This window comes from Prionailurus bengalensis, chromosome B1 (assembly GCF_016509475.1).
Source record: "Prionailurus bengalensis isolate Pbe53 chromosome B1, Fcat_Pben_1.1_paternal_pri, whole genome shotgun sequence".
Lineage (NCBI taxonomy): Eukaryota > Metazoa > Chordata > Mammalia > Carnivora > Felidae > Prionailurus > Prionailurus bengalensis.
The window spans coordinates 70807088-70834696 of NC_057344.1; the positions used below are offsets into that span (position 1 = coordinate 70807088).

Sequence of the window (27609 nt, forward strand, 5' to 3'; positions counted from 1 at the left end):
CAAAAATAAATAAATATTTTCTTTTAAATTACCAAATACAAGAGTTACTTTCATCAGAATTTTTAAGAAATTCTATAAGAATCTATATTCTAATTTTCTCCATGTTTTAAGTTTTAAGTCATTCACAGTACCAAAATGTTATTATTCACAAATATTTTAATTATTTGATATTTTTTCTTTTCATTAAAAACATCTTTTTTTTTTTTTTTTAGAGAGAGAGAGACAGTGAGCAGGGATGAGGGGCAAAGGAAGAGAGAGAGACAATCCCAAGCAGGCTCCATGCTCAGTGTGGAGCTCAACATCGGGCTTGATCCCAACACCCTGGGGTCATGACCAAAGCCAAAATCAAGAGTTGGATGCTCAGCCAACTGAGCTACCCAGGTGCCCCAATCCTACATCAGTTTTTTTAGACAATCACAATTTTCCACATGAAATTCTCAAACTACTACAATAATCAAAGTTTAGATTACATAAAATCTGTCTTAACATTACAAGAGAACTACCAATGTGTTAGTTCAAATTACAGTAACATTTGTAACTACTTCATAAAACCTACTATTGTAAAAATTGTAACTTATTTCTTCATAATAAGTTAAAATAGTATTTACAACAATTACATAATATAGCCCACATCTAATTAATTTATAAAAAGACTACCCAGCAATTTCCATAGTCTATACCAGTTCAAACTGAACTTAAAAGCTTTTGGCAGAGAGGGGGAAAAAAAAGTCATGCAAAATAAAATAAAAATTATCATTTCCAAATATGATTCAAAAATGAAAACTATTTTTGACAGATCTTCAATTCACATTACAGTTACTATCACTGGTTCTTCATTGGACCACCCAGTTTTCAACAATATTCTAAATCCGATATAAGATAATTATTTTTCAGCTTCCATCAAGACAATTTTATGTTTTCCTCACAATTTCTGGAATTACCATTTCCAGCCTTAAGACACTTTGATTCAAATCTACTCCCAAGGCACAGAATAATATTTATAAATGACCTAGAAACCATTACTACACTACACACACTAACATAATAAGAAAATCACCTAGCTGACCTAGATAAACTACTACCTTTGCCATAAAAAAAGAAGATTTGGGACCCATGAATAATTTCCAATACAGAAACCTTATCTTTCTCTGTCATCTCAGAGATCATCAAGAAATTGGCATAGAACAGGTATCTACTAAAAGTTTGAGGAAAGAGGTAAAGAAAGAAGAAAATCCTGATATAAGTTTTGATGTATACTAACAAGGTAGACATAAGTATTTTGAAGATACACACTTGACTTTTACCCAGTGCATTCTACCTCACGTCCAAATCAAAAGTTATCAATGTAACTTTATCCTGTAAATACATGGATTTGCTTAAAAGAATACTTTTGACCCAAGTTCTTACTATACTACATGAAAGAGTTCACATGCTGCTAACTGCAATATGAGGCAGCACTGGATTAATGGAAGTCAACACAATATGAGGTAGTGAATAATTTATGAACTATGAAGAACTTTAGCTCATTCACAGATTTCCTTATTTTTACTTATTGTCAGTGGTTACATCTCCTTAGAAAGTGTCTCTCCATTCTCCAAAGTAAGTATGCTCTAGACAAGTAATTATTTGAGAGGTTTTCAAATCTCTGAGACCTTTACAACAGAATAGGAAAAGGCAAAAAGAGCCTCCCTTATTCATGCTGAGGAAGGAACTTTAAGGAAGATGACACGGGGCCAACCAACCAGCAGCAAGATGCAGACAACTGGTCCACCAGGGAAGACGTCACAATGAACATGTCCTATGTTTAATGTCACACATAGGAAACATCTACCATCATTGTTTACTTGCTCAAATATATTGATAAAAGTGGTAACTGAATAGAATCAAATATTCACAATTAACAATGCTAACCAGAATCTACATTTTTGTTAACTTATTCATAATTTTCAGTTCTTTCTGTTTATCTGTTGAATTCTGCAGAGAGGGTTTGTGGACCAAGAGCACACTAAATTCTTATAAGACGTGTATATTCACCAGTTTCCTAAAGATGATAAGAAAATAAAACCCTAGCCTCTAATATTAGTTGGAGTGGTCATATTAAAGAAGCTTATTAATTTGAAAATTACCTAGAGAGCTACATTAGCCCTCCTTACCTGCTTTCCCCTCCACGCATCTAAAAGTATAGAGTCAAGTACATGTGACTAATGTACACTAACAGGGGTAGAAATTACTAAAATTAGCAACATTAATCACTACATTATATGGGGCAACTCTTATCATTGAAATCTGACAATTATATTATGAGGCAGGTATTACAGTGACTGTCATTTTACAGAGGCAAACACAGGCTTAGAAAGCGTGGCTGATACATACAGAGTCACGTAACTGATAAATGTTGGAACCGTAACTTCGAACCATGTCTGCTCATTTTAATAGACTGGTGGCATTGCCATCTAGGATGGGGGAGAAGCTCTGACCTAGGAAGTAGCAGGCTTCTCCAGGCAAGAGCTCCTCCACAAATCTGCAGTAGCTTAATTCACTCAAGTTTCTGTTTTCTCATCTGAAAATCAGTATAATAATTCCATTTAGCCTATAAACTTTACAGAGCTACCTACAGGAAAGGCCAAATGGATGTGAAAGTGTTTCGCAAAGATGAAAGCTATATATAAATGTAAAACTATCAAATACGTAAGCTCTCTGAAGGAAAGAATTTTATTCTCCTCCATTGCTCCTAGCATGCTGTTTAGTTCAAAGTAAAGGGCTAGGATACAGAAAGGAAGAGAAAATTCAGATCATTTGTGACAAACTAATCAAGGCATTTATTTTCTCATTTAAACCCCCAATAATATTATCAGGCATGATGAGGAAACAGCCTCATGTAACAAAGAGGAAAAAAAAAAACCTTTGCATCATAAAGCTACTGAGCGTATTCAAACTCATTTTTGCTGAATGCAAAGCCTGGTCTCTTGACTGCTTTTCACTTAAATAAATATAATTTAATTAAAGAAATAAAATAAAACATTAGGAATCTATGTGTACAGTTCAAAAAGATATCACACTACATCTTCATTATGAGCTTGAAAGATCTACCAGGAATAAGATGATTCAAAATTGTTGCCATCCTAAATGTTAGTGATATGTGACAAAGGGAAAGATGTAATACCACTCGAATTTCAGCACCTCAGTCTTTAAAAATCATTTTCATAATTTAGTGCACCAAGCAAAACTTTAAGAGGCTTTATGGCTTATTTTGCTGGTCTTTTCTTTGCCACCGAACAACATATGCCCTGCCCTGGTATATAAACAGTAGAAAAAGATTCCAACAAGAAACTAGAAATGCATTTTTCTTTATCCCACTCCCCCTCTTAAAGCAATGCATATAAAAACTACCTAAAGATCCTAACATAGGAAGTAATAATAAAAGTTTGCCAATTTTCACGTACTTAGTGCCAAACACAGTACGCAGCGTTTTAGGTCTATTGTGTATCCTCAAAACAGTCCTCTAATGGATGATTCCCTTTCACAAAGGTGGAAACTGAAACTTACCTAGATTACACTTGTCTAATGCCACACACCTAACAAGCAGACTAGAATTTGATTCCAAGTTCAGACTCCTAACCGATGCTACTCTGTCTCTCATGATATCAAGGCTGTAAAGAATCAAAGGTTTTTTGTTTTTTTTTTTTCTGTTTGTTTTTATTTTCACAGGCAAAGCATTAAGATGACAATCGCTGACTCTCTGTGTTCTGAGTATAAAGATGAGGATTTATAGTCTTTCCCATCAAAGAACTAAAACTATATAGTTCCTTGATATTCCCTGTGCATTGTTGCCTTTGTTCCTAGAATTTCCTGTCCACATGTCAATTAGTAATAACACCATAAATTTGTAAAGACTAGAAAGCTGTTAAAATAAATAAAGCTGTAAGTTGTGAAACTGCTTGGGACTTACAAAGCTCAACGTCTCCCTTTCATACAGAAACTAAGAACAAGATTGAAACTTTTCAATTCCTGACAAATACAAGACACAAATAAAGAAAATCATGACATAAGTTGAAATGTATCTTTTAAGAAAGACTAGCAAAGCACAGACCTTTCCTACCACTCCTAAAGATCGCTTCCAGAACTTTCTTTGCCAAAGGATTGCTATGAGAGATGCTTTTCTCCCTCCCTCCCTCTCTCTCTCTCTCTCTCTCTCTCTCTCTCTCTCTCTCTTTAGGAAGTCCCTCTGCCCACTCTAGAGTTTTAGGAGCTATTTCTGTGGTAGCTGGATCATTGAAAACAGACAGCCCCATTAAATATCTATATCCCACAATAAATACCTTACATGAACCCTTTGAAGAATAAGTTAAAAATGTTCCAAATTACCATCGCTAAAATACATATGACAATATTTTTAAATATATTTTAAACCAAATATATATATTTAATATATATATATTAAAATAAATATATTTTAAACCAAACTGATCATCCTACACCTTATAACCCTTATTCTTCAGATGGAAATTATTCATTGTGTTCTGCATTTCTGTGCCAAAATGTTCTTCAAGAATTTTTACATAATTAGCTTCAATGACAAAAATTATATATGGCTTGAGAATTATCATTAACTTCATTGCATATTCTTCTAAGACATGCTAATATATTTTTAAATATATCTGGGATTGTGCCAATATTATTTAGATGTTAAAGAACTAGAATGTAGCATTACCAGATAACTTAAACTAAAAGACAAATTTTTTCTGTGTTCTACTGATAAGCACTGCTACCATTTATCAAGCAGTTTTCAGTTGCCACAATGTCTCAGCTACCACAAGCAGGCGGTAAAGTTTATCATGACTCGGTGCATGCCCTTCCTAAATTCAAAATCTAGTAATATGCTCCACATTATATATTCTTATCTATACTGTTTCCCAAAACTTTTCAGTCAGTATTTTATCTCAGAATTACCAAAGGCAAATCTTTTCACCAGCTCAGAAGGATACAAAGCCTGAAATTGGTGTTGGGCACAAAAGGATGCATAATGCCTCTTTTCCTTCTTGACTCCCTCTGGAAGTCTGGAAATAGTTTCTATTTGTCAAAAGTAATATTATGATAAGAATTCACTGTTTTGTAGTAATTCAATGCCATTGTAGATGAAGATTGACAACGGATGTGCAATTCGGGGACTCCATGACAAAGAGAAGCTTAAAAAACAGAATCTCTAGTTCCAAATTTCCACTGTCCCGCCCAGTACATCAAGTTATACTGCCTCTTGGAGTTTCTCCTGCTTTTCCATGGCCCTCTTCCCACACTTTAAGAAATCTGGCAATTTCGATCTGCAAAAAAGAAAAGTCAATACTTTCCCCTTGACTGAAGATGCTTATTTTAAAATAGATATTTCATTCTATCCTTTTAGCCTTGCATAAGAAATATATATATATACACACACACACATATATATACATACATACATATATATACATATATACATATATATACATACATACATATATACATATATACATATATACATATATATACATACATACATATATATACATATATACATATATACATACATATATATGTGTGTGTATATATATATATATATATATATATATATATATAAAATCAAATTGCTGACATCCTTAACTGCAATGGACTGACTACCGATGCTAGGGAATTGTACAATGAAAACTAAATCTGAAAGAGAACAAGATTGTAATGTAAAGGCTTAATATCAGCTGCCAAGGCTTACGGGCTGAGGAAATCTTTTCCTTTTTTTTTTTTTTTTTAATGTTCATTTACGTATTTTGAGAGAGAGAGCACAAACACTCTGGAAAGCAGGCTAGCATGGGAGGGGAAGGGGGAGAGAGAGAGAGAGAGAGAGAGAGAGAGAGAGAGAGAGAGACAAAGAGAGAGAATCCCAAGCAGGCTCTGCACTGCCAGCATCGAGCCAGACATGGGGCTCGAGCTCAAGAACGGTGAGACCATGACGTGAGCTGAAACCAAATGTCAGACGCTTAACCGACTGAGCCATGCAGGCACCCTGAAAATCTTTTTTTCTTTTTATCAAGTTATGTAACATGAGTTTCAATTAATTTATGCTGAAGTTAGAAATGATTGACTACGGCCATAATCTCTTATAAGGATGAGGAATCGGGGAACACTTCACTATATTTTAATAATAAGCAGAGGGTATAGTCGGATTAGAACAAATAGGTTTGGGAGATAACAGGGTTTCTCCTGTTTCCTTAACCATATTTCTATCATTTCCACCAGTACAATTGGGTATTTATAAAGATAAGACAAAATATATTTGCCTTGAAGGATTATCTTCTGAGGTTAACTGAAATTCAATCACAGTGTAAGTATCAGAGGACCATAAAACAAGTGAATACCACAATATTTATCGATTAAAATTAATTGTACATGAAAGGCTAATAAGTGCCATAGAAATACGATGGCATATTCAAAACATTTTGGATGTACTTAAATGTAGGCACTCAACTCAACCCAGTTTGTGCTCATATTTTAATTACTGAAATAGGAAAAAACAGAGGAATTAACAAACTCATAAATGAAATACATAAAACTATACAGTAAAATTTTTTCAAAGAATCTAAATAGTAAAACTATGAGGGGTGTATATGTGATTTATTTGAGAAACACGAAAAAATACAAAAATTAAAACAATCTAAGAAACTACCTCCTCATAAATTCCCTTCCTATAATTAACCCTGTTATCTCCCAACCTATTTGTTCTAATCACTTGAAGACACTTACAAATGTCAAGGTTCTCAATTTTAAAACTGTCTTTGACCTTAAGCTAAAAATCAGTAGTAAGTATTTTAAATGATTTTTTCAAAATGGTAATTAATGTACAAAAACTAAAAGTCTAGAATGACAAGTTGAGGGACTTTTGCTGAAGCAAATTACCAACAGAATGAAAACAGGACAAAGCTAAATTACTGGAAAATAAATCTTTAAGGTAAAAGGTTGATACAAAAAACAAACAAAAACAAACAAAGGCATGCATATAAAAAATTGTACACATTTGTGCAAATACTAGAGCAACTAGTCCACAACAAGACACTGTGTCCATCAACTCCTCATTCTCAGATATCCTCTAATTAAAAGAAAAAAAATTGCAATTTGGTACTTTTTTTAAAATTTGCACTAAAAGACTAACATAGAAAATTGTGGTATAAACTATTATGGGGGCAGGGGGAGACTAAGACAATTTTGTGGCCATTCAAGGATTATGTATAGTCACGCTTTGTGGAAAATCCAAAATTAAAATGGAAGCCGGGGACACCCATAAGTGTCAGTACCCTTGTAATGGAGTCTTGCATTCTGACCACCACCAACATGGCTTTGGCATCATCCTAACAGCATTTGTAAATCCTCTTTAAAGTGTGTATTCTACTTATCTTCAGCAAATCATTTTTTTTTAATTTTTTTTTTAGTTTTTTGAAGGAGAGAGACAGAGACACAGAGCAAGTGGAGATGGGGCAGAGAGGGAGACACAGAATCCGAAGCAGGCTCCAGGCTCTGAGCTGTCAGCACAGAGCCTGATGTGGGGCCTGCACAGGAGCCATGAGGTCATGACCTGAGCCAAAGTCAGCCCTTCAACCAACTGAGCCACCCAGGCGTCCCTTCAGCAAATCATTTAATATATAGCAATGTACCTTAAGGAATAAAGATGATAACACTGAACATATGCAGCCTGTAGGTGGAAATGAAAAATATATTACGCCTCTATCTAAATAGGATATGAGGCAGTCACCAAGTAAATTGTTTCTTTTGAAATCAAAATGAAGAGGAAAAGCAAAATTCTGACTTTAGAAAGTATAATTCTATAATAAGAAAATCTCCTATAATATTAAATGTGTTTAATAGATAAACAATCATTAAATCGCTCAATGTACTAGGAACGGGGACAGGGTTTGTGAAGGATAGAAAGACAAAAAAGCCATGATCCTGCCTCCTTTAAGAAGGCCACATTCTCATTCCCCATGTTAATTTTTACATGATTTCATTCTATAAATTAAAATTATCAAAAATGATAAAATAAATTGAACAGTACTGACAAATAATAGGTGTCAAACTCCTAACCAACACCATTGTAAGAACCACATTCATCTCTTTTCTTCCCCCCAAATTAGTAAAATCTGCTTTGAAAAACATTTTGATGTATGAAATTTTTTAAATTGGGGGAGATTTTCAAATTTTAACGCTGAATTCAACAACTAATTATCTTATCGTACTGAAAAGACCTAGTCATATAAGAAGCTTGTCAATTAGTTATTCAAATCACTAGAGAAAAATCTCAGAAATTTTTACTGAAAATTACCATAATAAAAAAGCTAACATTTTAATCACATCTAAGGAACCTTCAGTAGGATCCAGTTGGAAAAGAAAAAGAAAAGGAAATATAATTTACCCAGTGGCCATTACCAATCCCAATAAAACATTTAAATCTAAGACAAGATTTTAACTCTGTAATGCATCCTTTGTTCACTTGAAACAAAAATCTCTATTTAAATTTAAATGTTATTTTCTATAATGGCATTTGCTTTGCAAATTAAGTATTTCCATTGACTTTTCTTAAAAAGAGAGAAGGAGAAAGAGGAAGAGAGGAAGAAGGAAAAAATATACTCTCTGAAAACTCTATACAACAAAACATGCTGGACTAATTAGGAAACAATTGCTCTTTTCAGCCTTCCTTAAAATTCGGGGGGGCTCTAGGAAGTTGAAAAGTCTGTACAGTGCTATTGGAAGAGATTATGAGAGGATCCGAGGTCTGAGCATGAATCAGCATTCTATTGTCATAATGTCACAGTGCAATGACCTTATCACTTTAAAGGCTTGATGTGAAACTGAAATGCTCCATACTTCTTGAGTCAGCAGGCTGAAGCCTGCAAGACCTCAAAAAGGAAAAAGCACAGGAATAAGTTTTCTTTAACATCAAGCTTCTAACGTTTCATACAGTATTTTCATTTAAATATTTAACATCTCTAATCCCAAAATAGAATGTTTCAATTGATGCCATTCTTTCTCTGATTGTATAGTGTAGTATAGTGCAGTATAATGTATCATTTTCTTGAAATTCTCTTGTGATAAGTAAAGTATGTAAGTTTAACTACAAGAAAAACAAACAAACAAACAAACAACTAATGACAAATTAGTTATTCTTACATATAAAGACCTATGTCTTTCTTTGTAACCTTCAATTGATTATAACAATATTTACAACACCAGGTTGTAAGGTATTGTGTTCTGGTACATGTGTCCCAGTTTTCTTCACACCATGAATTCTAATCTTTGCTTAATAGCATCCAAGTTGGTTCTAATTTTACAAAATGTTTGCATATGTTGATAACTCCAGTTTTAGTAATTCCCTCAATAAAAATGGCAAGACATGATAACCCAGCCCATCTATAACCACTTATAATCTATAACTATACATAAACACACACACACACACACACACACACACACACACACATATACATACATACATACATACATACATACATACATACAATCACATTCCAGAAAATTGTAATAAAGATTTAGCAAACATTAATTAATTTCATGAACACAGATACACAATTTTAATAATTCACAACTAAAATTCAATGATAAGAAATATACCTCAAAAATGATATCTGCAGAATCAAGGTTTAAAAGCTGAAAAAAATACACATTTACAATTCTCTCTCTTTTAAGAGCATTTACAGTCAATGTTGTCCATGGATGCCTTTAGTGATCATTTATTATTATTATTATTATTATTATTATTAGTCAATTTTACAAGGATATTTAAGATAATCTATGCAAACTCAAAGACAATTGTTTTTAAAGGGCATTGTGAATTATTTTTCAAACAGCATTTTAAGTGAAGTTTTCAAAGTGGATGCATTTATAGATTTTTTTTTCAATTTCTCTAAATAAATCTGTTTACAATGTTTCAAAAGGTATTTAGTGTGCGCAACAGTTTTATGAAAGAACAATATTTTCTCCAACATCCCCATCTGCTGGCTTAGAGAAAAAGTAGATTTGTATCTGTTATTTCTTTACATATTTTTATAATTTATTTTATGGAATTGAAATATAAAATTTTTGAATTATTTTAAAATAGACTAATAGCAATTTGTCAAAGTCATCCATGAAAAGAAATAGCAAGGAAAGATTTTGAAGAGGAAACTTAATCCTTAAAAGTTTTCATTCTAAAGCCCTATGGGATCAAATTCTCATGTTTATAGCTGCTTTAGACCGTTTTACTTTAAAGAAATGTTAGGAGTGAGCACAGTATTAGGTTATTAAATTTTTTGATAGTGTAAGAATATTTAGTATTTTCCTAATATTTGCTGTTTTGTTAAACTATATAAAATAAGTGGTGTGTACACATATGCCCAAGTCAGATTTATTATTTTACAAAAATTTTCAGTTACTGTAATACATTGCTTTTGTGTAAGGACTATTAGAATATCTTCATATCCTCACACTAAGGTTCTTAGACAAGACCACAGTGGCCTGTGCACACTAAAGGCATCAAGGTCTACAAGACTTTGAAAACTATTTAAAAGAGCATAGAAGAAAAATGTTAGAAGAAGAAATGAATTTCTATGAGAAAAATATTCATTTATTCCCTGACAACGAGAAGGAACTCAATATATATTGAAAAAAGGAAGGGAGGGATTGGAGAGGGAGGAAAGAAAGAAAGAGGGAAAGAAGGAAAGGAAAGAAAGAGGGAGGGAAGGAAGGGAGGAAGGGAGGGAAAAAGGGAGGAATTCTTGAGGTCCCTCACTAGTCTGAACTATTGAACACATCAGATGCTAGTCTTTTTTTTTTTTTTCCAGTTTTATGGTTTGTATTTTCTGAGAGTAAAGGTTTAGGTTTTAACAGTTTTCAGGAAAAAAAAAAACTCTCAGTACTATTTCTAGCTAAGAAGAAAGAGAAGGAGAAAAGAAAAGGGGGTGGGAGGAGGGGGAGAGACAGAGCAAAAGAAAGAATTGGAAATCTGTCTTTATTTCCTCAGGTACTGATGGCAACAAATGGGAATAAACAGGTACTTTCCTTATCTCACCGTGACTGTGAAAGAGGAAGATGTGGGAGTTCAGTGCCCTGCACAGTCCTTTTACCCAGCTCACAAAATAATGACTTCATTTCATTTGCATAACTTTAACCCAGTTGGTGGATCTTGCTGGATCCTTAAATCAATGTCAACCTACACATTCCAAATAAGTGCCTTCATCTCAGGAATAAAATTAAATGAGTAAATGAATTTCTTTTATGTTACGAAGTTATAAAACTCCACTTTCTTAATATAGAAATTTAACTCTGAGAATCTTACAATTTAAGTAGGTAAAACAAGAAGCTACTGTATGAACATTGATTGATGACACCTATTTTAATAATGGAGTTAAAAAGTAGAATTCCTTACATTTCTGGAGGAAATGAGAGAAAGTCATTTTGGTTTTAGCTATCAACATATTTGATGTTGCCTTCCACTTCATAGTGAAGGATCGTGGACTCCCCTGACAGAAAACGCAAGCCAACAAAGGCTAAGCATTGGAGACAAACCTGGAGCAGGATTTAAATGATCAAGACGGATCTTGACAAATTTGATATTCAAGATTTCCATTCAGTTCTTGACTGCTGACTTCACGACTGTAGTTTACATGAGCATAAAAGAGTTACACTAATTTTACATGTTCTATTGCCCTTGGCAAAACGAAAAGAAATGAAGGACACAAATGCTCCATTTCTTGTTACAATCTCTAGATTGTGAAATTCCTAAGGGAATGAAGAAAGCGAGTCGCAAAAATGTTATTTGCTCAATGAGTCAATGTCAACTCCAGAAAATTCTATCCAATGGGTCTCCTTTGTATAACAGTCCCTTACTAGTTCTCTTTAGCAATCAGTAAGATTACTTATAACATGGGAGTAGTACATGCCAAACTTGAAAAGACATTCAGTTCTTCACCATGATTTGTTTTAGTGTCTTAGAATAATAATCCATGGATGAATAATTTGGGGATCTGGAGACATGCATTTTTATTTCAGCTTCATTTTCTGAGAAAAAAAATCTGTGCAAAATGACGATTTGATCTTCCCAGTTTCTCAGAAGTGTGGTCAAACAAATTGTTTGTGTGTGTATGTATGTGTTTTCAATGAAAATCATGTGCCATGGATGTATTCATTCTGTGGAAATTCATGGAGTTATATATGTATTTAATACACATTTTCTGTCTGCATATCTTATTCCAATACAATTTATATTAAAAATAAATCTATTCAAAAATATTGAGACTGAGGACCTAAACTAGTTATAACCTAAACCAAAAGTAATCTTTAATCTTTACAAAGACCCAACAGTCATTCAATATCTCTTAGAAGCAAGGAATATTCATTTTGTTCAGTGGACATATCTGTCATCTTCTTACTCTGGCCCTCTCACTATTTTCACCAATGAGTGAACTTCTCAAACACTGACCATTTTTCAAAGTGTACCTGTCAATTACTTTCACCCTGTATTAAAAATCTACATACTTCCAATAATCATAGTCCTTAGTTTCATTACTTTTCAAAGCATTTTCACACTAGTATACAATTACATACTGTTAGATACTTAGCACAGGCGCGTGTTGAACTCTTAATTCAGGAAAAGAAAAATAGAAACTTGATATCAAAACAAATAACCTAAATCCGGTAGGTCAATAGGTCAAATATAAAAACCTTCAACAATTAAACTACAACAGTTTCTTTGTTTTTGTATATGTACTAAAATTGTTCCAAATATTCCTAATATTCTTCCACTGAGTTTTTTTAAAGCTGTAAATCTACTTTAAGACTCTCTCTCTCTTCCTCACCCCTCACCCCCACCTTTAGTTTCTTTTCTCACTTGGTTCATATATATATATATATATATATATATATATATATATATATTCATATATATATATGGCACTGAAAACTTCTTAAATAGGCTGTTTATAAACAATTGGATTGTAGACACCTAACATAACCACAATAATGCCCCTGTTCTACCAGTAAAGGAAAACTGTTCCATTCCTTCATCCGCATGATGGTAGTTTCAAAATGAGTTGATGATGTTCCTGATATACCATAATCAAGCTAACCCATCGACTCTATGATTAATGCTCAGTATGGGGAATTGAGTTGGCAACCAGTTTGTCTAATGTGGGAACGCTGCAGTTGGGCTTTTTCTGGGGTAATTTTCCGCTAGCTCCTTTACACGGTCGCCAAAGTGGAAGGTGAGCCATCTGCAACCCACCCCTCCAAACTGTTAACTATGAAATAAAAACCGAGAACATTAAGGCAGGAAAGACTCTCCCAAGCCGGTTGGCAGGAAATGATGGCAGCTGCTGGGAAGGGGGCAGGAAGGTACAGTGGCGCCGGCTGCACTGCCCACGCCGTCGCAGGGGTGGGAGCGCCAGGACAGGAGCCCGCGAACCCTTCCACTGAACCTTTTAGAGACTTAATTGCTTGGGTTCTGTCACTCTGTCCGAAGCCTTGGCAGAGCTTCATCGCCTGTCCCGGAACCCCGCGCGGAGTGCTAGAGCTAATATGGATAACTGCAAAGACTAAAATGGCTGATCAGCCACTTCTTCAGATTCCCAAACTCGGCCGGCTCCAACTGCTTTCAGGTCCTTCAGCTCTTGCTGCCTTTGCTGGAGCCCCGCTACCTAAGAACAAAGCGCACCCGGCCGGCGAGCTGACCGCGGCGCCCACGGCAGAATCGCCCCCTTCAACTTAGGCTCAAGCTGAACAGAGCAACGAGAGATTGACAGCGCTCCCCCTCCACCCCTACCCGACCCGGCCGGGCCCTGGGCCTGCGTCAGCCTCCCCTCCTCGCCGAGCCTCGCCGCGCCCCTCGGGTGGGCGTTACGTAACAGCCCCGAACCCAACTCCAGAACCATTTTAACAACTTGTCCCGTCGAGGTGGGTAATATGGGGCTTCAGGGGTCCAGACGATGAATCCGTCCTGGGCCTTTGGATTTAAATCCAGGGCCAGGAGAGGAGCGCAGCTGCCGGGGCAGGCGTCGGGGCTCAGCAGTCCCCGTGGGATCTATCCAGCAGCCCGACAGCGCGCCCAGGGAAACAGCGTGTTCTCTGTGGTCAGGGTACCAGGCGCGCAAGGTGGGGGGAGGGGGGAGGCGGAGGGACAGGGAGGGCTTTTCTTGAAACACCCAAGACTAGAACCCCCCCGAACCTAAGGGAGCTCCCTCCAGCTCCAATCACCACTCCACTTCCCTAGTGCGCACACTTTTCAATGCCTTTCGGTCCCTCTTCAGCGCCCCCCCCACACACACACCGCCAGCGGGGGTCCCCGAGATTGCAGCCACTTTCTCCCTACGCCGTCACACGCACGCGCGTGTGCAGTCACTCACACCCACACACTGACACACTGAAACACACACGCCACATTCACACTCGCGGGCGCTCCGCGTGCGGCATCCAAAAGACATGAATATTCATTACTTACAAGCATTGGTGACTGCGAAGCTGTTTGCTACCTCCAAATTGTCGATGTGGGGAGTCAGTCTGAACTCCGAAGTGGAAAACTGAACCATCCCTACCCGAAATGCACTGTATTCCTGATCGGCGCCCCTGGGAAATAGCCCCCCTGCAAAGAACAAACACCAAGCAGAAGAACAGTGTCAGTGCCAGAGAAGGAAAGGAGGGGAGCCCGCTAGCGCCCAACAGCCCAGGAGTCTCTTATTCAGCTAATAGGCCGGATAAACACATCAACGGACTCGGGCAGCGGGGAGCTGATCGTCCAAATGGTAGTTAAAGGGTCAAGGCACAGATGAGAGTCTGAGGGCAAGGTAGGTGGCCAGAAACATTAGCCTTTCCTGATAATCACAAGGTTTGCATTCAGACCCTCTAGAGAATCTGAACAAACAGGAAAATGTTGTTTAAGGCAGAATTAATAAAATTTGGAGATCAGAAATGAGAACACCTTTTCCTCTTTTGCACCAAAGCCAATATACATGCTAAGAAAAATATGTATATTCTAGGCAGTTTAAATCTGGAATGCAGTCAAGGTATGACATAAGTCTACATGACATGAATTAATTTGTCCACTGTGAACAAAGATTACCACCAAATTATGCACAATTCAAAAGCAGAGCACAAAGGGTACCTACCTATCTGTATGCTGTTAGAAGAGACACCAAAAATCAGTCCCCATAAAACAGGAGAAAGGAGGGCAGATATATGCATAATCTTTTGCATTTCCAAGAAAAGTAGAGCATCCACAAAATACCCCCCTTTTTTTTTTCCTTTTCCTCCTCTTCCTTCTTTGGCGGTTTTCCTCAGCAAATTAGATCCTCTGCATTTTGAGACAGCAATTTAGCACCAAGCTGCTAAAAACGTGAAGTGGAGGCAGAAGGATTCCTATTTCCCAGGTCCTGCTGGTGGCTGCTGATGCCCTGCGCCCTGTCCCTGCTTCCGAAGTCCGGAGGACTGGCTGGATGCAGTTTTCAGCGGAGCTGCCGCTGTGGTTCCAGTGCCTTAGAATATTCAGCACCCTCCCATGCACTCACACACACTCACCCTCTCTCGCGCTCTCTTCTCCCTCTCCCCTCTGTCTCACACACGCGCGCGCGCGCGCGCGCGCACACACACACACACACACACACAGACACACACATACACACACACACACACACACACGCAAGTCACAGAGGAGCAGGCAGCCCCGGGCGCGCGTGCGCGACTCGCGGCAGGCGGCTGGCGCGCGCGTCCCACCCCTCCCCCGCACCCCGCACCCCGCACTGCCCTGGCAGCGTCGCGTGCGCCGAGCTGAGAAAGCGCGGCTCAGAGCCGCGCCGCCACGATCCCTGGGCTAGACCTCGGGTCTCGCGAGCTGTCGCGCCCATCGAGCGCTTCCGCCTTTCAGCACCGAGGACAGCGCCCCGCTCCTAGCCTCGTGCTACCTTTGTGCCGCCGCTGCAGCTGCCGCTGAGATGCTCCAGCCTGGACCAAACGCAGCAAAGCTGATTTCCGGCTGCTGTGCAGAAGCCGAATTGCTAATTGTTGCCGGTGAAGCGTCCTCTCACCAGGCCCTGCTGTTTTGCATTTAAAGTCGTTTTCATTTTCATTTTCTGTAGCCTGTGAAAACTCACCTAGCAATATAGAAACGCTCTCGTACACCTTACCTGACCCAGCCAAAAAGCAAACAAGAAGACAGAACACCCGTCGAAGAAGTGTTCAAAAATTGGGAAGTTTTGCCAAATGTGAGATAGCCAGCACCCAGAGGAAAAGAAAAACAAAATTCTATCTTTAAAGGCTAAAGTCTCTTAAGAGGAAATCAAGATTGAATTTTTGAGATACTTTGCATGGATATCTCATCTTTAGAGTGTATTCCACTTGGTCATCATGCCAACTTGCAGAGCCAAATGAGTGCAGGTCTTGCAGACTTCACTGCAGATTCCCTCCCATAGTAAAGACATGTAGACTTGGCTCTTTAGAAGAAGCACTTTCTTTACTGAAAGCAAAAGACTCCGTTTCAAGGAAAGGCTCATAGGAGAAAGAAATTAGAAGATGAAATAAATCTAAAAAGTCCACTGAGCTGCAGAATCTTCCCCAGGGACATGGTGAGAAACCAGATATTCCACAGTGTTATGGCCCTGAGTTTTGAGAAATCACTGCTCAAAGAAAGTAAGCTAAGCTTTCATCACTTCAAACCCACGGAGCTCAAGATCACTGAGAAAGAAAGATGAGGTTAGGGATTAAAAGTTTGTGAAAAGAGAGCTGATAGAGAGTATGGAAGACTAGACTTCCCCCTGTGGAATTTATGCACTTCACAAGTGCCAAGCAATTGCCTGGGAACCTGCTCTGGCAACTCCTTCTGCTGCCTCAGAAATTCTTAAGTTTTACAGCTTTTTTGGTTTAAACAAAGAAATAAAGGAGGGCTGAGTACAAGGGACTATTTCCAGGAAACAGGTGATTGGAACTCACAATACTAAAGGAATAATTTGGTGATATTTCAGAATGCCAGGAGAGTTGGTCTATCATGCTGCCTTCCTGTGCAATTGCCACATTAATATCATTCCTACAGCCTCCTTTGTTGACTGTTACCTTATCATTCCAGGCCTTGATTTCCCCATTTTAGAAATGAGAAAGATGGTCAAAGTGGCCTCTGCGGCTCTCAAATCCTATAATTCTGTGATACCAAGTTATGGTCTTTCCCTGCTTTTGATTTTAGATATTTATTCCTAAGCCAGGAAGCAAAATATCCATAATCTATTACTAAGCTTATTGCTAGGCTAAAAATACCTCTCTATTTCATCACCAAGAATTTATTTTAGTCTGTTAATAAACAATTCGCTGTATGTAAAATAGGCCCTGTGAATTAAAATGCATTTAGCTTTTTAAAAATTAAATAAGAATAAAAATAGTAAAACAGATATAAATAAAAATGTATCCAAATTTACAATACAAAGACTAATTAAATTAGTCTTATCTATTCAATCCCTAGTTTTGAGGTAAGGCACAAAAAATGATTTGAAATTATTCCCTATTTGAAATATATGATATATATAAAAGATATATAAATGAATAAATAATATCTCAGAGTAAAATAAAAAATACCTTTCCAGCTATTTTCTTTTTTTTCCTCCATTCCATTTTTTCCACAAGAAGAACTTCAATTTCATAAAAGTAATTTGGAATGAAAACAGAGAGGGAAAGGAGCTTAAATGTGGAGAAACTGTGATGTTTAAAGTATAGATCAATGTAAATTGTTTATTTCTCTCAAAAATGTTTCAAAAACTATTTTCATCCTAATCTGTTTCAAATTCATAGGCAAAGATGAACTCAAAATTACTGAATTACTGTAAAAGCGAATGATATAAAGAATTTGCTGAATCATAGATAATTTTCCCTAGTAAATAGTGTAAGAATTTGGGTTAAATATTACAGTTTAATAACAAATTATAATTCATATATAATATAGAAATACAAAGTTAGTAGGCATTACTTATAATTCAGCTGCTTTCTATTAATGTGTCTTTCACAAAGCTGTTATGTATGTACATTTCACAACATAGCTGAATACATTTCCTGCAATGTTAGCATCATTGTATTAATATTATCATTCATGGAGCTTTTTCTAATTCACTATAATATTTATACAGCTTATATTCTTCAAGCATAAAATACTGTCAGTATAAATGTAATAAATTTAAATTGACTGAAGTATATAGTTATAAAAATGCATGAAAAATATTAGAATTTATTTTGAATACGTAGAAACTTCTCCCTTCAAAAATATAACTCAAATTTATCAGTAATAAAATCAATTTTTAAAATTTCAAAACTGCGAGATCTATAGTTGAATACCATACTCAAAGAAACAGAATTTGCTATTTTCTGCCCTCTGCTGTTCAACTTTGGTAATTATCTAGAACATAAGTATTGTTTCTGAAACAAGGGTAAGTTGCGTTAAAACATGGAAGAAATAAAAATGCTACCTACCCTATCATTTGTGTGTTTGCTCGGTTGGCTGTTATTGTTGTTCCTTTTGCATATGTTTGAATGTAATTTTTAGAATTAAGGGTAGAAATGAGATGTAAAATTTCAATTTCCGTTTCACTTACTCTTTGTTTCAACATGGGAAACAATAGTTTTCCTTTTTAAATCTGCTTTAAAATGCTGAAGGATATTATATATGCTACCCATTCTGCACAGTTTTAATTTGCATTCCACAATAAAAGGCTTTGCCTAAAAGAAAGGAAAGTCATTGTGTGTGGAGGAAGGGTATGATAATTTTTGAATGACTGGTGGAGCAAATTTTAGCTGATTTCATTATCAAAAGTGGATTATAAATGTCAGTCCCATACTTCCTATTGGCAAAGTCTCACCAAAGTGGAGATCATCGCCTTTCTTCCTATTGGTTCTCTGGAACTGTCAAAATCTAGGCCATCTGAAAGGCTTGGATGCAACTCAACAATAGAAAGGAAAGAAGGTCCATGTTAGTTTTGTCAGAAGGTAACAAAGTTTGCTTCCTGCATAAGGAACCCAGGTTCCAGACATGAGACATTACTGGCTACAACAAACCAAATAAAGAAATGGAAGAGAAAAGCATAAGGATTTTAATCACTCAGAACTATAAATAAAAGTTTCAGTTCGTGGAGTGCCTGGGTGGCTGAGTTGGATAAGCTTCCGACTCTTGATTTTTGCTCAGGTAATGATCGCACGATTCATGAGATGGAGCCCAAAGTCAACGCAGAGCCCGCTTGAGATTCTCACTCTCCCTCTCTCTCTTCCCCTACTCCATTCATGCACACTCTGTCTCTCTCTCTCAAAATAAATAAACTTAAAAAAAAAAGAAGTTTCAGTTCTCTAATTAAGATAAAGAATAACATTAATATTAATAGTTATACCAGATTAAGACCACATTCTTTTCTTTTATGCACCAAATTATAAATCACTGATTCAATAAGATCAATTACACAATCCAAAACGTATATGTAAAGATACACAAGTTAGGCTTTTGTACCTTTCAACTTTGATGAATTTAGAATGTCCAAAAATGAAAAGAAGTAGTTTTCATTTTGGGGTGTTTATGAGATTTGATTATATGGATTTTAATGAATTTTACCTTAATAGACAACAATCCTGTACCAAGAATATTTATTGGAAAACAGTATTTCAGTTCATTCATTAATTCCACAAACTATAAGGAACTACTATGTTCCAAATAATGTGGTTGACACAGTGGATAAAAAGATGACCCAACAGAAACTTTTTTCAAGAAGTTCCCAGACTTCATTCAAGTAAGCCAATAATTAAGACCCTGTAAGAAGGGCAATCAAAGATGAAATAAGGAGGCATACGTTTAAGATAATATGGTGAGGCAAAGAAAAATCTATTATGCACATTTTTTCTTGGAGCTCAGAGAGAAGACCAGTCCCCAGTGGCTGACACCCGAATTGAGTCCAGTAGAGGTTAGAGAGTCCAGTAGGTGAATGGTGGGGAAGTAGTGAGGAGAACACTTTTTTTAAATTTTAATTTCAGCTTTATTGAGTTATAATTGACAAAATAGTAAGGCATTTAAAGTATACAAATGTGATCACTTGATATATGTATACATAAATTAAAGGATTACCCCATCAGGTTAATATATCAATCACCTCACATATTTTTATTCATTTATTTTGTAATTTTTTATCATTTATTTATTATGTCAATTTATTATGTCAATTTCTTGAGAAACAGAAAGAGACAGCGCATGAATATGGGAGGGTCAGAGAGAAGGGGAGACAGAATCAGAAGCAGGCTCCAGGCACTGAGCTGTCAGCACAGAGCCCAACATGGGGCTCAAACTCACAAACTGCAGGATCATGACCTAAGCCAAAGTCCGACACTCAACCCACTGAGCCACCCATTTTTTTGTTGTTGTTTATTTGTTTTGAGAACGTTTAAGTTGCACTCTCCTAGCACATTTCAATTACACAGTACAGTGTTAACAACTATGATCCTCATCTTATACATTAAAACCTCAGACCTTATTTATTTTAAAATTGAAAATTGTATCCCTTTATCAACCTCCCTCTATTTCCCCTACCCTCCAGCCCTGGGCAACCACTTGTCTATTCTGTTTCTATGAGTTCACCTTTTTTTCTTTTTTTTCTTTTCTTTTTTTTTAAGATTCCACATATAGGTGATAGCACCCAGCATTTGTCTTTCTCTATCTGGCTTATTTCAATTAGCATAATACCTTCCATATCAAGATTTAATAATAGTATATTATTAAATATATAATTTAATGGTATATGTGAGTTATATATATGTATATATAACTCACATATACCACCTTTTTTGATCCATTCATGCAACGACACACGTTTAGATTGTTTCTATACCTTGGTTAGTGTGAATAATGCTGCAATGAACATGGAAGCACTGATATCTCGAGACAATGGTTTCCTTTCTTTTTGGATATATACCCAAAGGTGGGGTTGCCAGATAATATGGTAGTTCTATTTTTAATTTCTTGAGGAACCTTCATACTGTTTTCCATAGCGGGCTATACTGGTTTACCTTGCCACCAACAGTATGCAATGGTTCTTTTTCTCCACATCCTTGCCAGCATTTGTTGGCTCTTGTCTTTTTAATACTAGTCATAACAAAAGGTGAAAAGAGAAATCTCATCATGGTTTTGATTTGCATTTCCTTGATGATGAGTGATACTGAGCACTCACATACCAGTTGGCCATTTGTAAGTCTTCTTTAGAAAAAATATTTATTCATGTCCTGTGCTCATTTTTTAATCCTATTTTTGGTTTTTGCTGTTGTGATGGGTGAGTTCCTTATATGCTTTAGGTATTAACCTCTTATCTAATCTATGATTTGCAAATACCTTCTCCCATTCCATAGGTTGCCTTTTCATTTTGTTGATGGTTCCCTTTGCTGTGCAGAAGCTTTTCAGTTTGATGTAGGCCTATTTATTTATTCTTGCATTTGGTGTCAAATCCAAAAAAAAAAAAAAAAATCATCACCGAGACCAATGCCAAGGATCTTATGCTCTATTTTCTTCTAGGAGATTGATGTTTTCAGGTTTTATGTTCACATCTTTAATCCATTTTGAGTTCATTTTTTGTGTGTGGTATAATATTGGGATCTACTTTCATTCTTTTGCATGCAGCAATCTAGTTCCCCAACACCATTTATTGCAGAAACTGTTCGTTCCCCATTGTATGTTCTCAAGTACTTTCTAAAAAACTTCTTAACCATGTATACACGGTTTTATTTCTGGCTTCTCTATTCTGTTCTTTGTGTCTTTTTTTAATGTCAACTTCATATCCTTTATGTTTATATGATTTTTATTCTTTATTTCGTCAATGCGGTGTATCACATTGATTTGCAGGTGTTGAACCATCCTTGCATCCCTAGAATAAATCATACTTGATTATGATGTATGACTCTTTTAATGTACTTTTGAAGTTACTTTGCTAATATTTTGTTGAGAATGTTTGCATCTATGTTCAACAGGGATATTGGCCTGTTTCTTTCTTGTAGTGTCTTTGTCTGGCTTTGGTGTCAAGATAATTGTACCTTTGTAAAATGAGTTTGAAAATGTTCTTTTCTTCTGTTTTTTGGTTTTTTTGTTTGTTTGTTTGTTTGTTTTTGTTTTTGGAAGAATTTGAGGAAGCTTGGTATTAACTGTTCTTTAAATGCTTGGTAGAATTCATTAGAAAAATTCATCTGGTCTTAAACTTTTCATTGTTGGAAGGTTTTTCATTACTGATTCAATCTCTTTAGTGGTCATAGATCTGTCCATATTTTCTATTTCTTCATAATTCAATCTTAATGACCACTATTTTGAATTCCATATCGGGCAAATCCTTTGTCCCCCTTTCACTAACTTCTGTTTCTGGAGATTTATCTTGTCCTTTTATTTGGTAGGCATGTCTCTGTTTATTCCTTTTTTTTTTTTTCTGTCAGTGTTGGTTTCTGCATATTAAATCAAACAGCCACGTTTCTCAGCCTTGAGGGAGTGGTGGCCTTGTGTAGAAGATGAACCTTGTCAATCATCTTGGCCCAAGCTTCTGGTAATTTCTCAAATCTTTGTGATTGTCCAAACCACCTTCTTCTTTCCTAGTGGTTACAGTAGTTAGGAGTATGTCCAACTAATCGTTGTCCCAAAGGGGAGGATCCAGTTTTGCACCCAGATGCAAGCTTATTGGAAGCTGGGCCCCCAGACAACAGCTGGGAAAGTATGTAGTCAAGCCCCTTCCTGGGAGAAACTGGGTGATGGGCATTTTTACCCACTCTTTCTGTGTTAGACCCAAGCATATAGCCATGGGGGTAGGGAGAGTGCTTCTGCACCCATTAACAACTGCTGCTTCTTTCTTTGCTACAGTTCTGTGGGACTTATAAATTCAAGCCCTGTTGGTTCTCAAAGCCAAGTGATCCATGGTCCTTCCTCTCAGTCAGCAGTCACAAAAGCTTGGGACACCAGATATGTGTGCAAGCTCTTTCTAGGATGATACTGGTGACTTGGAGTGGTCTAGAGCAAGAAGGCAATGGAAGGGTCTGCTAGCTTCCCCAGTCTTCAGGGAGGATCTTAGCCAGACCCTAGACTTGTGCTAAATTAAAATGCTGACCTACAGAAAAAAGCTTTTAAAGTACCCGGATGGACTGATTTTATTTTTGCCTGGTCTTCCATGCAGAACTCTGAGGGGGATAGCTGCAGTCATTGCTCACAGGCCCTTATCACTCCTTATCAACGTTTTTTTTCTTTTTTCTTTTTTTACTATAGTTTTGAGTCTCCCTGATTCAAGCCTAATTTGCTTTCACAATTAGATGTTTTGGAGGCCTCTCCCTCAAGTGGGAATCTTAACAGTCAGGGCAACTAAGTATGGGTTCTGAATCCTTCATTTTGCAGAGAGAAGTGAGGAGTTGGGAGTTTCCTCTAATCATATGACACTGTTTCCTCTAATCATATGGGGGGATGGGGTTTATGGCAAGAGTGTGTCTCAGCCTCTCTTGTCCTTTTTGATGGGGGTATTTTCCTCATTCACTAGAGGTTTAGGAGTTGCCCAGTTTCTGAACTTCTGTTAAAGATCATTGCTTCATGGGTAGCTGTATGTTCAGTATGTTCATGGATGAAGGGAGTTCAGAGACTTCCTTTTCACCATTTTGGTTGAATTCAAGAGTACTTCATTTAAAAGCAATGACATCAGTAAAAGCATGTGCGTGGTCCAGGAATTCCAAGCAATGCAGTGTTTCTAGAGTGGGAAGTATAAGTCAAGAGGTACAGAAATAAGTTAGTTCATGGTAAGAAATAGGTAGTTTATCCTAGGAAACGGAAACCATTTTGAAAATTTTAAGTAGAAAGATGAGTCCTCGAGATGTTCATTTTAGATAAAACATTCTGGAGGCTGTGTGGAGAATGTATTTATGGGGAAACATATTGAATGTAAAGAGACCAAGTAGGAGGCTGTCTTCATGGTGGGGATGATGAGAATCTGGGTTAAAGGAATAGTAGTATGGATAGGAATAAAAGGTTAGTTTCATGAAATGTTTAGGATGGAAACTTAGTAGAAATTGTTAGTGAACTGGAATGTCATGTAGGTAGAGGATATGGAGAAATAAAGCCATCTCCTGTACTGGGCCGAGTGTCCAGGACATTACTGTCTCACCTAAGAATGAAGCATAGAGAACACTAGAAAGAAGATATGTAGGCAGGTGGTGTGTTCACTTTTGGGCATATTGGGTTAAAGGGTCTGTGGGACACATCCACTCAAGCTGTTGTGTTGGCACTTGCCACTGATTCTGATACTCATGGAAGAGACCTCATCTGAAGTTTAACTTTGAGACGTTAACGTTATCAGCCTGTGGTGTTTTATATGATAGTTACTGTTTCTTGGAAAAGACATTTAAAACAAAAAATTCAAGGAAGACAAGACACATGCATACCTTTAAAATCCTGCTTTCACTTAATGCTGATAAATGTACAATCATTTTCCATCACTTGAAGTGAGACCAGGCCGTTACCTTGACCATGGTTCTCCTCCATAGTTTCTCATATTAGTCTCTTTTAAATGGCATAAGAATTTAAGAATATTTTTGAAGAAATCTGAATACTAAATCCTTTCATATTTTTATGATTTTTCTCATATTTTATGATAGTCTTATTCACTCTTAGCTAGAATAAAATTTTTTACCTACTTGAATTACTGTTTCCTTACAGAACATCCAATATGGTTTTCAACAATTCTCTTTCCACATGTCATGAATTTACAAAGTATCTTAACCAAATTGCCTAATCACAGTATCAAATTCAACTCTTATAAAATGTTTTATTTTTCAAAAATACACCTGACTCTCACTCAGTGGGTGACAGCAGAAATTAGAAGGGCAAGCTGCTAGCCAAAAGTATTCAGCAGGCCTCCACTTGTGCTTTTTACATAATGTAAGAGGGGGCAAAAGAGAGAAAAAAAGAAACAAATAGCATAAAACATAGCTACAACCACTTCTAAACCAGTCTTTGGTTATGAGACATAAATAGGTAATCACAGCCACTTTTTCCAAACACTCCTTCCAAATCCCTGTTACTTCAGTCAGCACTTCAGCAAGACAGAATTTTTTGCTTGTTGTGTGTGATCCAAATCTTCATTCCTGCAGGGTCTGAATCCTTGATGTTCTTGTCTTTTTTTGGGGGGGAGGGGTACGGGGGTTCCTACAGTTTTCTTTTGTCTGATTACTGGACAAGAGAATACTAAGAGGAACTATAGTGAGTAGTGACCTCCTCATCTACTCCATTGCATAGCGCCTTTCCCCTCCAGTCCAGTATGTACCATTTCTATTTTGCAATAATGTGCTGCTGTGCACGTATAATTCTGTGATACAATGGTCAGATGATGTATTTTCTCCTGTATGGGGAGACCAAGTTGTAAAATCATGTGGTATCCTCTGGACAGAAGCTTAGTATGTACCAGGGCCTAGTGGCAAGTCAGAAGCTACTTGTAAGATGGAAAAGAAATGCCAGCAGAGGGGAGTAAGGTCTTACTTCAAATGTTAGGCATCTGTGTTGAGATTCCCTTACTGGAACTTGCCATATTCTCTGTATCAACATCTCTGTCCGCCGCAGACACTTCAAATACCACTGTGTCTACTGGGTCTTAAGACTTAAATGTCAACTTGCACTGCAGACTGAAACTGCCATTGTAGTTTATTTCTTTCAGTCCAATTGGCACCCTTATAGCTTAATACTAGTAAATGTGTCAGAGCAGTATGCCCAAATGTGGTCACGTTGCCTGCAAAATCCAGACAAGTCTACCAAGCCTTGTTTCTTTCTTTGTGATGAGTGATAAAAACATGACTAGCCTCAGATTACTGGATGCTTGAAAACTTCTACCTTCTGAGGGGTTTATCTCCTGCACTCTGTCATATATATATATATATATATATATATATATATATATATTTGCTATGGCTCTACATGGCTTACTACTTCTTGCTTATCAGGTCCAATTAACATCGTGTCATCAATAAATGCAGCAATGTCAACTTCTGCCACAGAGTCATACCCAGAGCAGTCCCTGTACCTCTCTTGAGAATATAATGGGATAAATATTATTGGGCATATATGTTATTATTGGCCTGGAGACAATGAAAGATGTTGGAGTGAGAGAGAATTGGTTTCATCCTGGGAATCAACTGTTCCATGCACACACGCTAACTTTTGTTTGCTTTTTTTTCCCCCCCACATAGGAGATGGCTCCCTTGCAGAGTTAAAAGGTTTGCTTCTGCTTCTGTTTACACAGAAATTCTGAGGAATTCAAAATTTATAGGCTCCCAACCTCATGTGGAGTCTGTACAAATGTGTTTATTCAATGCACCAGAGTTCACTCCTTGCCTACCAGCACCATTATATTAGAGACAATATAGTCTCTTACACTGGACTGTAATATATACTTGCATATTTACCACTTAATATAGCATCTATATCTAATTGGGAGAGCACCTAATTGTTTATTAAGTTTCCTCAAGTCATAAATTCCCTGCTACTATAGGACAAGAGGGACTCATTTAAAACTTCAAAGAGGCCTTTTGATTCTCTATGCATATTCCTAATTGCATACTCATAGGTTTTAATTTCTCGTGTCTCCTGTGTTTGTTATCAGGGGCCATAGAAAGAAGCCAGATGTCTCCAATATTTCAAGTCATTACTGTTGTCATAACAACAAAATGCCAAAGTTACCTGATTTCCCTCCAGCCCCACTTCATCCTGTGCTACCATCAATGAAAATATTCATAATCATGATGGCACTAGCTGCCATAAATCACCCAAGTTCCATTCCTCCTCTCTTGTAAGGAGCACATCCCCTGTTCCTCAAATATGTGGGCAATCTAATACTCGAATCCCACTGTGAAGTTTATTTCCTAGGATCTTTTGTGACATGAATTACTCTGTATCTGGGTCCCAGCAGAAAACAGATGACATATGCCAAAAGAATGGTCCAGAGAGAGTCTACTTACAAAATGTGTGTGAGTAGAGGAAACCACAAAATTCACCACATTAATCCAGGGTAGTAGCATCAGGGCTACTGACATCCTTAGGCTAAAAGGAATGAAGGAGGAATCCCATATCTGAATCCAGAAGGAGAGAGTCAAAAGAAGAAGGCCATTTTGAATAATGCCATAACCTTTGGTTGAAGGACACAGATCAGCTGAGGTGACCTATCAGAAGGAAGACAGAGGAAGAAATATTCCAACCTCACTCTGCTTTCTTCTTCAAATCACCTGACCAGGCTCCCTGTTGGCTAAAGTCAACTGAAAGTCAGAGTGAGGGAAGCCACTGATGCAGCTCATACGGGTCAGCCGCCTGGAGCAGAAAGCAGGACAGAGAAAGAGAGAATAAAGTTTAAAAGGAAATGCAAATATGTGCAATACACATTGGCCATTCTTTCTTATGTTAAATTTTCTTTTTTTAATGTTTATTCATTTTTGAGAGACAGAGAAAGACAGAGCGAGAACATAGGAGGGGCAGAGAGAGAGGGAGACACAGAATCCGAATCAGGCTCCATGCTCTGAGCTGTCAGCTCAGATCTCGATGCGGGGCTCGAACCCATGAGC

At 37.0% G+C, this 27609-nt stretch overlaps 1 protein-coding gene across 5 annotated transcripts in view; it reads right to left on the minus strand.

Moving 5' to 3' along the window:
- GRIA2 (glutamate ionotropic receptor AMPA type subunit 2) overlaps positions 1 to 15645 on the minus strand; it is a 160337-nt gene extending 144692 nt beyond the window's left edge. For 2 of the 5 annotated variants that reach the window (XM_043566713.1, XM_043566718.1), the window contains exons 1-2: positions 15165 to 15636; positions 14501 to 14641 (exon numbers count right to left, since the gene is read on the minus strand). In XM_043566713.1, the coding sequence (XP_043422648.1) occupies positions 14501 to 14641; positions 15165 to 15252 (229 nt within the window). In that variant the 5' untranslated portion in view covers positions 15253 to 15636. Of the gene's footprint in view, positions 1 to 14500; positions 14642 to 15164 lie in introns of all 5 variants that reach the window. The other 3 variants (XR_006295089.1, XM_043566738.1, XM_043566729.1) reach the window with 3 other exon arrangements.
- Positions 15646 to 27609: the final 11964 nt, after the last annotated feature.